General features: G+C 45.4%; 1 protein-coding gene across 1 annotated transcript in view; it reads right to left on the reverse strand.

Moving 5' to 3' along the window:
- Positions 1-8243: 8243 nt before the first annotated feature.
- The window catches only part of LOC120928840 (zinc finger protein 501-like), a 33597-nt gene continuing 28753 nt past the window's right edge, over positions 8244-13087 (reverse strand). Inside the window, exon 3 of the mRNA XM_040339860.1 lies at positions 8244-10195. Within this exon, the coding sequence (XP_040195794.1) occupies positions 8844-10195 (1352 nt within the window). The 3' untranslated portion in view covers positions 8244-8843. The remainder of the gene's footprint in view (positions 10196-13087) is intronic.

Here is a 13087-nt window from a genome sequence, read left to right on the forward strand (position 1 = left end):
ACTTGGAGAGGATCTGCAAAGCGGAGTGGGACAAAATCCCTCCTGAGGTGTGTGCAAACCTGGTGGCCAACTACAAGAAACGTCCGACCTCTGTGATCACCAACAAGGGTTTCTCCACCAAGTACTAAGTCATGTTTTGCAAAGGGGTGAAATACTTATTTTTTTAAATGCTTTTTCAGGATCTTTTTGTTGTTATTCTGTCTCTCACTGTTAACCACTTAAGACCCGGACCTTTAGGCAGCTAAAGGACCCGGCCAGGTTTTGCGATTCGGCACTGCGTCGCTTTAACAGACAATTGCGCAGTCGTGCGGCGTGGCTCCCAAACAAAATTGACGTCCTTTTTTTCCCACAAATAGAGCTTTCTTTTGGTGGTATTTGATCACCTCTGCGGTTTTTATTTTTTGCGCTATAATCAAAAATAGAGCGACAATTTTGAAAAGAATGCAATATTTTTTACTTTTTGCTATAATAAATATCCCCCAAAAACATATAAAAAACATTTTTTTCCCTCAGTTTAGGCCGATACGTATTCTTCTACATATTTTTGGTAAAAAAAAGGAAAAAAAAAAAAGAAAAAAAAAAAAATATCGCATAAGCGTTTATCGGTTGGTTTGCGCAAAATTTATAGCGTTTACAAAATAAAAGGATAGTTTTATTGCATTTTCATTAATTTTTTTTTCCTACTAATGGCGGCGATCAGCGCTTTTTTTCGTGACTGCGACATTATGGTGGACACTTCTGACAAATTTTTGGGACCATTGGCATTTTCACAGCAAAAAAATGCATTTAAAGTGGAGTTCCGGCCACATTTTCACTTTTTAAATATAAATACCCCTGTAATACACAAGCTTAATGTATTCTAGTAAAGTTAGTCTGTAAACTAAGGTCCGTTTTGTTAGGTTGTTACAGCATTTAGACACTTTTTATAAAATAGAAATTGACTGGGGCCATCTTAAGTGTGGGCATCATGAAGCCAGACTGTATGACTTCCTGGATTTCAGCCTTGCAGATCTAGCACATGCTCAGTGCTGCACAAGCAGTGTCAGATCAGGTTTCAGCACCTGTGCTGTCCAAGTCACATGATTCTTTGAGACTGGGGAGTGCACAGACTCCTGGAAAGTTACACCCACTACATTCCCAGGAGTCTGTGCGGTGTAGGTTAGGAAGCATTAAGCACCTAGGTGCAGGTAGTGGGAAGATTAACTATTCTGCCTAGCAACAACACTTTGAAGGCATCTAAAAAAAAAAAAAAAATATTTCGTAAAGGACTAATGACATTTTTTTAAAACTACTGATGTAATGTTATATTTATGGGTGGAACTCCACTTTAAATTGCATTGTTTATTGTGAAAATGACAGTTGCAGTTTGGGAGTTAACCACAGGGGGCGCTGTAGGAGTTAGGGTTCACCTAGTGTGTGTTTACAACTGTAGGGGGGTGTGGCTGTAGGACTGACGTCATCGATCGAGTCTCCCTATAAAAGGGATCACTCGATCGATACGCCGCCACAGTGAAGCACGGGGAAGCCGTGTTTACATACGGCTCTCCCCGTTCTTCAGCTCCGGGGAGCGATCGCGGGGGGGGGCGGCTAGAAACGAATAGCCGCGCCCTCATCCCGGATCGCTCCCCGTGGGTTACCGACTGCCGCATGTAGCGGGGGGGGGGGGGTCCCGATCGGACCCCAGACCCGCGGAAAGGCGGGGACATACATGTACGCCCATATGCCTGTACGGGTCATTCTGTGGACGTACATATACATGCGGCGGGCGTTAACCCGTTAAATGCTTTTTCTGGATTTTGTTGTTGTTATTCTGTCTCTCGCTGTTAAAATAAACCGACGATTAAAACTATAGACTGATCCTTTCTGTAAGTGGGCAAACGTACAAAATCAGCAGGGGGTTAAATACTCCCCCCCCCCCCCCCTCCCTGTATATCCTGGATGGTGTAATGGGGATCACCCACCCTAAAGTGGCCAGGAACAGAGCTAGGAGTTATGGAAATCTAAAATAAATAGGGATATAAATAAAAGATGTATAAATAAAGGGGTGATTTGCCCCCGGGGGTGCCACCAATTTCCGAAATCAGTTTTGGATGGACTGAACTTTTATCACGAACCTCTTTCCCGAATGGGAACATAAGAGGTGGATAAAATGCAGTGCATTATCAATAAGGCAAAGAGCCATGCGTAACTCACAGCAGCCAGGACTGATCTCCATCCATACCGACTGCTTTAAACTATGGCAGATACATTCTGATTGGCCGCCCCAAAAGAGAAACTGTCAAGGTAACTACAACCTGGAACAGCCGAGGCCCATAGCCAGCTTTGGGGGAAGCTCTGGCTGCACTCCTGTAGTGATGCAAAATTTGGTACACAACTCAGGTCTACAAAATTGTGCAAAGTGACCAATCGCGCTGCCCCACACCAATGCCTGGCTTCCAGAAAGTCGCACAGCGACAGCCCCCATTGCTGGATGGGAAACACCGACATCTGAACAACACAGAAACCAAAAGTGTAAATACCGTATTTAATCGGCGTATACCGCGCACTATTTTGCCCTGAAAATCAGGGCAAAATCGTGGGTGCGCGGTATACGCCAAAACCCGCGCCGAGTTTGAATACTACGCCGGCATATACCGAGCGCAGTACACTCGTGTATCTTCGGGTAGTTTCGTCGCCTCTCGCGCTGACGTCCTGGACGTACAGTACGTCAGCGCGAGAGTAGCCGAGCCTGCCCGACGATACACGAGTGTACTGCGCTCGGTATATGTCGGCGCAGTATTCAAACTCGGCGCGGGAAACGAGCGGGGAGGACGCCGGACCCGACGAAGAGGACACCCGAAGCCGCAGGCGGACGCCGGACCCGACGAGGCCGCCGATGGACGCCGCGCAAGACACCAAAACTGTAAGTACAAAAAACTTTTTTCCACAGGAATTCGGGGCAACTTTAGGGGTGCGCGCTATACGCGGGAGCGCGCTATACCCCGATAAATACGGTATATATTTTTCTCCTTTCCTTTCTTAGCAGACATATTTCAACGGTTTTGAAATGGAACTTGATTAAATGTGCATCATCACAGGGTGACTAACTACTACTGTGAATGCATCAGTATAAATGTGCCAACGTCCCAGTATAGTGAAAAATGGAAACGAATAAAGGCTAGAAAAAAAAATGCACTTTTGACGGGACACACGGGTAACGAATATAAAAATCTATAGATATTTATTATAAAGATGAATATATAAAAAGTATCTAGACTTGTAATACACTATTACATCAGCATAGGAACCCAACATATATTCCAATAATACTTCCAGAACCTTATACTAGTTCAAATACGTTCACACCATGAGAATGCATAAACATCAAATAATAAATATAAGGTTTGTGTCCTTGAAAATGGGTCCGGTATGCAGGATATTAATTCTTGCTTTGCTCAACATGTTTCGCGTAAAAACGCTTCATCAGGAGCATGGAAATTGTTAAAAAAGGCAGTAGAGGGTTAAACCGGACACAGTCTGCTGGTAAGCAAAAAAGAGAAGGGAAAAGGGAGGATTCCTCCAATATAATAGGTCTGGTGGCACCCCAGATAATAGAATGTAGATCAATGCACTAGCTGGACGGGACAGGAAATAGCAATATCTGCCCAATCATTCATCCAAAGAGGGATAATGGTAGCTAGAATCGTCCAGAATGCAAACCAACTGGGGAGGGAGAAGGGAGAGTGTCCTCCACAGTGCCTCTCCTGTATACTGCCAGTATACTAGCTATCATTATGTCTCTTTAGATGAACGATTGGGCAGATATTGCCATTTCCTGTCCCTTTTTTGCTTACCAGCAGACTGTGTCCGGTAGGGGTGCAACGGATCGTCACCGATCCGTGATCCGAACGGGTCACCCCGTTCGGATCGGCACACCACGCGATCCGTGGAGCGCTCCAGAGCCTCGGCCGTAGGAAAGTCCCCGGCTTCGACCTAGCTCCGGAGCGGCGGCCATCTTGCTCCACCCCAACCAATCACAGATCGGCTGTGATTGGTTGGATGTCCCGTCTCTGCTCACTGATTGGTGCTGGCTCTCCTGTTACCGCCTGGCCCGCCCCTTACCTAGTACTTACTTTGATCACGGTCACGATCGTCCGATCGACAAGTTTTTTGACCCAGGGCTTAAGGGTTAAAGAGGGGGGGATAGTCCCCCTTGGGAGCTTCTTCTATTGTGTTCAGCACAGAGACCTGAACCTATTAACCTCTGCAGAGCTGGAAGTTCAGTGCCAGAAAGAGGACCAGACCGGCCCCTGCACAGAAGATTTCTACAGGATCCAGCACCCTGAATGACGTGGGACATCATTCATTATATGTAAGCTAGGTCACTAAAGCTGTAGGGGAAAATAAAAACCTTTTTTAGATAAATTTCACATTTAATGGAAACCTGTTAGGATTGGGATGACTTAAAAAATGTGTGGGTTCTGATTACCATATAGAGCCATTGGCCCAGCTAGAGCCCAGACTTAAATCCGACTTTTTTTCATAAATCATTTTTTTTTTTTTTTGCTGATCTGAAAATGATCCAATCCGTGAGTTTTTTGACCCGTTGCACCCCTAGTGTCCGGTTTAACCCTCTACTGCCATTTTTAACAATTTCCATGCTCCTGATGAAGCGTTTTTACGTGAAACATGTTGAGCAAAGCAAGAATTAATATCCTGCATACCGGACCCATTTTCAAGGACACAAACCTTATATTTATTATTTGATGTTTATGCATTCTCATGGTGTGAACGTATTTGAACTAGTATAAGGTTCTGGAAGTATTATTGGAATATGTGTTGGGTTACCATGCTGATGTAATAGTGAGTGAGTGAAAAACTTATATAGCGCTACACATGCGAACTGAATCGCCTCTGGGCGCTTGTTTGACCACTTCTCCCTTGAGCTCAGAAGAGGTGGGTTTTGATCTTTCTCCTAAAGGCCAAGTGGTTCTCCTCCAACCGAATGGAGGTTGGCAAAGTGTTCCAAAGTCGAGGGTAGTGTATTACAAGTCTAGATACTTTTTTATATATTCATCTTTATAATAAATATTTATAGATTTTTATATTCGTTACCCGTGTGCCGCCAAAAGTCAATTTTTTCTAGCCTTTATTAGTTTCCATTTTTCATATTTCAATGGTTGCCAAAACTTCCACGGCGCTCTTTCTGGTCATTCACGTGAATACTGTAACCTTTTCAACAAATGGCGCCAAATCAAACTTTATCAAATATCCACAGCGGAGGGATGAAGAGGACAGGTCAGAAGAAGAATTTGTGTGTCCCGAGTACCAGTCTGAAAGTTTTAGTATTTGAAGCACATGCCCTTCCCAACGTGGCATCACAAGGCCACATTTTAGTGGGTAGAATTAGACATAGATGAACTACAGATGAGCCGGAGTGTGGCAAAGTCAAAAGTGCGGCAAACGGGCAAAGCTTCAGCCCATGCAATGCATTTCATCCATACGATCTCAGTTCGAAATTGGCTCAATTAATGCAAAACGAATCAGGTCATGACGCTTCGCCATTTGGGTAACTGAACTGCCTGCATATCCAAGTGCACCAGAGATGAAGACATTTAATAAGATGGCATTTGTAACGGAATGACCCGTGACACCCAAAGACTTTTGAAGGATGGGGGGTAAGTATGTCTTCTCCTAAGTCCCCATTCACATCTAGGCGTTTTGTCGCCTGTAGTTTGACGGCCCTGCCGCCAGAGGGATGAAAAGACATTGCCCTCTATGGAGATGGTTCACATCTCCACGCTGAACGCCTGCTGCCTGAAAAAAGGTCCCGGACCTTTTTTCAGGCGGCTTTCGGCGTTTGGGAACCATTTCCATAGAGGGGCACATCTAGGCAGACAATCGCGGCGTTTTGTCGCCGCAAATCGCGGTACAAAACGCCGCTATTTGCCGCCGCAATTCGCGGGACAAAACGCCGCAAATTTTTCTGCCTAGATGTGAATGGAGCCTAAGACCTTTCATTGTGTGAAGATGCTATTGATGATAGATACCCTGTTTCCCCAAAAATAAGACCTACCCTGAAAATAAGACCTAGTGCTATTTTCCAGGAAGGCGGCAATATAAGCCCTACCCCGAAAATAAGCCCTAGTTAAAAATGCTTGTAAAATCCTATAATCCACTATATTACAGTAGTTTATAATGTACAATGTGTGTGTTTCTGTAATGTAATTGTGGGGAAGAGAGTTGCGGCGGGTAACGGAAGTGCAGAGCGGCGCTATAACAAATGTATTTGGCACAATTATATTTCAGAAACACACATTGTACATTATATAATACTGTAATAGAGTGGATTATAGGATTGTACAAGCATTTTAACTCAGTTCACACTGGGGATTCCTGACAGGCAGGGAGGGAGAGGGGGAGAGAAGACAGCACATTACCTGGTAAGACCTACCCTGAAAATAAGCCCTACTGTGTCTTTTGTTGGCATAATTAATATAAGACCCAGGCTTATTTTCGGGGAAACACGGTATGTGTTGTGAGTTAGCAGTCTAAAGGTCTACTTAGTTAGTATCTCAACAGCCTAAATTAAGCATTGAAGTAGACACTATTATTGACCGGTTAGGGGTCAGCATGAAATCAAACTGTAATATTCCAAGATATCCTGCAAAACATGAATTATCATTTATCAGTCACCCTATGCCCAAAAGGGGCACAGGGTGACCCTAGACCCAAGAGTCATTAGTGACGCTGGCACAGGAGTACCCCCCATCCTTCAAAAGTCTTTGGGTGTCACGGGTCATTCCGTTACAGCATTCATCCTGGAACTACACAGTAGGGGGTGTCAAAGTGTCCAACGGATACTCCCACTGTGAAAGGCCATCAGACCTAATACTAGTCCAGCACTGGTTAACATCTTGACGCAATTATCCAAACCTTCTGTAAAATGTAATGCAAAAGAGAAACCTCACGAAGTTGGCAAATAAATAAATAAATCTTAACGGGTTTGAGTCCAAGTCTGTATTTACGAATACATCAATGGACAGCTGACAACTTGGCAAGCTCAACAGAAACTTTGATGGTCTACCAAGAAGTCCAAAGCTGGCCATACACAAGTGATATTTGGTTTGTGCGGAAGTTCGCGTAAGTAGTCCTTCAGAGCATACAATCTCGCCTTCGAGCTAAAATTATTTTGTTTGGAAACCCATACACTTTTGTTCAGACCTACTGGAATGCAATTCCAGACATAGAAGGAGAACTTCCCTCAAAAAGTGAAGCCCTGCTGGTTCTAAAGCCTCATAGACACGATCGGACTTCCATCGGAATTTTCCTCTGAAGGACGTTGTCCAAATCACGTGATTTTTCTCCTCTTTACCGCCACCCTTTGGGCAACTTCTGCTATTGTTGTCTGATCTTTAGCATTGGTTCTGAGCATTTTGTACTTTGTACTTTGTACTTTAGTCCGATGGACTTGTACTTTAGAACACAGAAAAAAAATACTCCTGCACACGAGTGGATTGTCCAACAGTCAGTGTTCCATAGAAAAAGTGCCAAAAACGGTAACAAAGGCCTTGCTGCCCTTCATGGGTGGGGAATATCCTGGTGGCAAGAGAGAGGAAAGAAAAGGAAAAGGGCGCACCAGCCTAGTGTGTTACCGTTATAACAATTTAATGGAATAAAAATGGAATAAAAAACTACTCACAAAGAAAGCAGCATAGTAGGCTTATCAACAACGCTGTAGTGGATACCCTCCGAACCACACTCCAAATGGGGGGATGAAGGTGTGTCACTGCTGGCTGACACGTTTCGAGGCTCAAAGGACCTCTTCATCAGAGCCCAGCAGTGTAGACCCTTCCAAGAGCTCCCCTTATATACATATGGGCACTCATAAAGTGGAAGGGTCTACACTGCTGGGCTCTGATGAAGAGGTCCTTTGAGCCTCGAAACGTGTCAGCCGGCAGTGACACACCTTCATCCCTCCATTTGGAGTGCGGTTCGAAGGGTATCCACTACAGCGTTGTTGATAAGCCTACTATGCTGCTTTCTTTGTGAGTAGTTTTTTTATTACATTTTTATTCCATTAATTGTTATAACGGTAACACACTAGGCAGGCTCTTCCGATGGACTTGTGTACACATGATGGGATTTGCTCCATCAGACATTTGTGTCCAGAAAGTCTGTCTGTTCTCACAGAGAACATTTGTCCGATGAAAAAGCGAAAAAATGTGTCCGATGGAGCGTACAGGCGGTCGTATTGTCCGATCAAACAGGTCCGTCGGAGGTTTGTTGTCAGATTGTTGTGTATGGGCCTTTATTCTACTAGTGTATGGCCAACTTTTGTCCACAGATTACAATAACTCTTGTTGCTCCTCACACAGAGTCATGGCCCTTCCAAAGCAAGCTGTGAGAGGTTTCCGAGAGCTTAAACAATCAAAAACAAGGAGGTGGATGTTGCCTCCATTTTTTTTTAATCCATGAATGTGAATATAACATGGCAAGATATATTGGCTTGGCATGGTTACCACTAAATGTGGACTTCAAGTTGCAGGTCTTAATGACCCAAGGTTGCCATCTGTATGTAAACATTCCTTTTAATGGAAAGGCTCAATAGGCCTTAGGACAACACCACAAGCATTTGTGATCTACAATCCAACTCAGAATGTTGCGTGCAGGCCAACCCCATTCCGCCATTGCACCAAATGTTTGTGAATGGATATTGGGTACAAGATGGACAAAAATCCAGCCATTCACAGATATGATGGGGAATTGGGGCATGAGACACTCTCTATGGTACGATTGGATATTGGGTACAGGATGGACAACTGCCCAACAGGTGAGTACGTTTTTTTTAATAAATAACATATTTACACAAAGGAGTTCTCTGCCGTGTGCGATTTCTGGTGGGTGGCCAGTTGGTAGCTCCAGCAGAAGCTCTGCCCACATTCAATACAAATGTAAGGCTTTTCACCAGTATGGACGCGCTGGTGGCGGACGAGTTGGTAACTCCAGCTGAAATTTTTGCCGCACTGTGGGCAAGCATACGGCCTCTCTCCGGTATGGGTACGTTGATGTTTGTTGTAGTCGGAGTTGCGACTGAAGTTCTTGCCGCAAAGGGGGCACTGGAAAGGCTTCTCGTCGCTGTGCGTGACGCGGTGGCGGTCGCAGCCCACCTTGTCGATGAAACATTTGCCGCACTCGGGACAGGTGTAGGGCTTTTCGCCCGTGTGTATACGTTGGTGGGTCACCAGGACGGAGCGCTGGCTGAAGCTCTTGCCACAGGTGGCACATGTGTAAGGGCGCTCGCCGGTGTGAATGCGTTGATGCATCACCAGCTTGGAGCTCTCGCTAAAGCTCTTGCCGCACTGGTTACAGGTGTAGGGGCGCTCACCCGTGTGAGTCCTCTGGTGCGTGATAAGGTGTGAGCGCACGCTAAAGCTCTTGCCGCAGTCGCTGCAGGAATACGGCCGCTCGCCAGTGTGAGTGCGCTGGTGGATGACTAGCTTGGAACTCTCGCTGAAGCTCTTGCCGCACTCTATGCACGTGTACGGGCGCTCTCCGGTGTGAGTGCGCTGGTGGCGGACCAGCTGGGAACTCTCGCTGAAACGTTTGCCGCAGTCCAAGCAGGCGAAGGGTTTTTCACCAGTGTGAATCTTCTGGTGGCGGATGAGCAGAGAGCACGAGGTGAAACTTTTGCTGCAATCCATGCATGGGTAGGGACGCTCGCCGGTGTGGTTACGGTGATGCTGGATGAGCAGGGATTTTTGGCTGAACCATTTCCCGCACACTGTGCACAGGAAGGGCTTGGCTTTTGTGCCGGTTCCCTTCTGAGATCGGAACATTCGGCTAGTGGAAAATCGTGACCCGCAGGATGGTACAGGGCACTCCGGTCCTCCATTGTTGTTGGTTTCATTCTTCTCCCCTGTGTGAGTCTTCAACTCACCAACTGAAAGGTCATTGTCGCGGGCCTCTATTTTGTACCCACTCAGCAGCTTGTTTGAGGAATGATTGGCACTTGCCTCATTATCCTGACCAGAAGCATCAAATTCATTCGCAACGTTCAGAGACATTTGTTCTGGAGAGCTGCTGCTTGGGTTGCGATGTGTTTTGGTCGGCTTTCTCCTACGCCTGGGGTAATCTGCTAAGCTCCGCTTGGTGTTATTCCTCTCCTGACACAGGGAGGGCGCCGTTCTTGGGGCTCCATCTATTCCTTTAGACTCTGTGGAATAAAAAAAATAAAAAACAAGAATTACCTTTAGCAGTAACATTAGCCTAGAATATAGTAACATTTAGCTAGATACAGGTAGAGTTAGGTCGGAGTATCAGTAGATACGCCGACCTAACTCTAAATCTGCGCCGACCTAAGTTTAAGTGTATTCTCAAACAGAGATACACTTAAACCTATCTAAGATACGACGGCTTGCGCCGTCCTATCTTAGGGTGCAATATTTAGGCTGGCCGCTAGGTGGCGCTTCCATTGCGGTCGGCGTAGAATATGCAAATCACTAGATACGCCTATTCACGAACGTAGGCCTGGCCGACGCAGTACATTTATGCCGTTTCCGTAACGCTTTATCAGGCCTAAAGTTATTCCATCAAATAGATGGAATAGTAATGTTAAAGTATGGCCGCCATTCCCGCTTCGAAATTCGAAAATTTTACGCTGTTTGCATAAGTCGTCCGTGAATAGGGATTTACGTCGTTTACGTCCACGTCGAAATCAATAGGCCCGTGCGGCGGACTTAGCCGCAATGCACACTGGGAAATGTAGGCGGACGGCGCATGCGCAGTTAAAAAAAAACGTCAATCACGTCGGGTCAAGCCTCATTATCATAAAACACGCCCCCTCAGACAAATTTGAATTAGGCGCCCTTACGCCCGCCCGCTTTAGGCTACGCCGCCGTAACTTAGCAGGCAAGTACTTTGAGAATCAAGTACTTGCCTCGCTAACTTACGGCGGCGTAGCCTAAACACGCTAAGCTACGCCGCCTGCAAAGTTAGGACACCCTACCTGAATCTAGCTAATAGTTAGGTTGAAAAAAGTCTATCTAGTTCTGGTACAATATTTTTATTAAAAAAATATATATAAAAAAAGAGGAAAAACAGACAAGTTCCCACGCAGGGGATATGGACGTAAAACATAGGTACACATAAAGGCACATAATAGAATATATACTATTAAGGGAACAAATTATAAATTACCACTGTCTCCCCAGCCGGGGGCCGGGGGGCAGTGCGTTATGCCTGAGCCAGAAGACCCAGGGGCCAAGGCAGGTAAAAAAAAAGGGAGGGGGGCGGAGTTATTCGCAAAACAGGGGAGAAAAATAAAATAAAAAAGGAAAAAATAAAACAAAAACCAAAAAAAATAATAAAAAACATGCACAACAGAAGGAGAAAGAGGAAAGGAATAGAGCAGAACAGTGAGCAAAAGCTCAGAAACAAAGGAGTAGAGAGGAAGAACCCTCAGGCTGGACAAGGACAAATTAAATTTAGAGTCCCAGACTGGACGGGTGCAAACTAGGGAGTGTATGGGACCACCATGGGGCCCATATCTTAACCACTTAACCCCCGGACCAATATGCTGGCTAAAGACCCAAGGTGTTTTTACAGTTCGGGACTGCGTCGCTTTAACAGACAATTGCGCGGTCATGCGACGTGGCTCCCAAACAAAATTGGCGTCCTTTTTTCCCCACAAATAGAGCTATCTTTTGGTGGTATTTGATCACATCTGCGATTTTTAGTTTTTGCGCTATAAACAAAAATAAAGCGACAATTTTGAAAAAAATGCAATATTTTTTACTTTTTGCTATAATAAATATCCCCCAAAAACATATATAATTTTTTTTTCCCTCAGTTTAGGCCGATACGTATTCTTCTACCTATTTTTGGTAAAAAAAAAACGCAATAATCGTTTATCGGTTGGTTTGCACAAAATTTATAGCGTTTACAAAATAGGGGATAGTTTTATTGCATTTTTATTTTTTTAATTTCTTTTACTATTAATGGCGGCGATCAGCGATTTTTTTCGTGACTGCGACATTATGGCGGACACTTCGGACAATTTTGACACATTTTTGGGACCATTGTCATTTTCACAGCAAAAAAGGCATTTAAATTGCATTGTTTATTGTGAAAATGACAGTTGCAGTTTGGGAGTTAACCACAGGGGGCGCTGTAGGAGTTAGGGTTCACTTTGTGAGTGTTTACAACTGTAGGGGGGTGTGGCTGTAGGTGTGACGTCATCGATCGTGTCTCCCCTATAAAGGGGATGACGCGATCGATACGCCGCCACAGTGAAGCACGGGGAAGCCGTGTTTACACACGGCTCTCCCCGTTCTTCAGCTCCGGGGACCGATCGCCGCACTCGAGCGGCGATCGGGTCCCGGAGCGTCGGACCAGGCCGCGGGAGCGTGCCGCGGGCGCGCGCCCACGACCCACGGTTGGGTACAAGTACAGGACGTATATATACGTGCTTGTGCCCAGCCGTGCCATTCTGCCGACGTATATGTGCAGGAGGCGGTCCGGAAGTGGTTAAGAAATTTCGTATGGGAGTCTAGGAGGACGCTAGACATCTTTTCATGGACCATAAGAGTCGTCAGGGTATTCTTGACCTCTGAAAATGAAACAGAAGTTTTTTTCCAGGCCCTCGCTATTGTCCGCTTGGCAGCGATAAATAGGTATGTGGCTAATTTCTGCTGATGAGAGAAGAGGCCCGGAATTGGGCAGTGAAGTAATGCATACTTGGCGTCAAAAGTCTATCTAGTTCAACCAAAAAAATTTAAAATAATAATAATAAAGTGGAACCTTGGATTCCTAGCATAATCCATAGTTCCAGGAGAATGCCCGTAATCCAAAGTACTTGCATATCAAAGCGAATTTCTCCATTGAAGTCAATGGAAACGAAAATAATTAATTCCGCATAGACTTCAATGGCATGCAATATTGCATGTGGCCAGAGGTGGGGGGCGGCACTAGAGAGCCTCGTAAACACTAGGAAAGGGCAAAGGACACCTCGGCTGAACTCGGAAAACCTCAGAAACTGAATATTTGCGCAATTTTCCAAGCATTTACGAACAGCGCTGCTCGGCCATGGCGCTCCCCTACCTCAGCC

The sequence above is a fragment of the Rana temporaria genome, chromosome 2 (genome assembly GCF_905171775.1).
Source record: "Rana temporaria chromosome 2, aRanTem1.1, whole genome shotgun sequence".
Taxonomy (NCBI): Eukaryota; Metazoa; Chordata; class Amphibia; order Anura; family Ranidae; genus Rana; species Rana temporaria.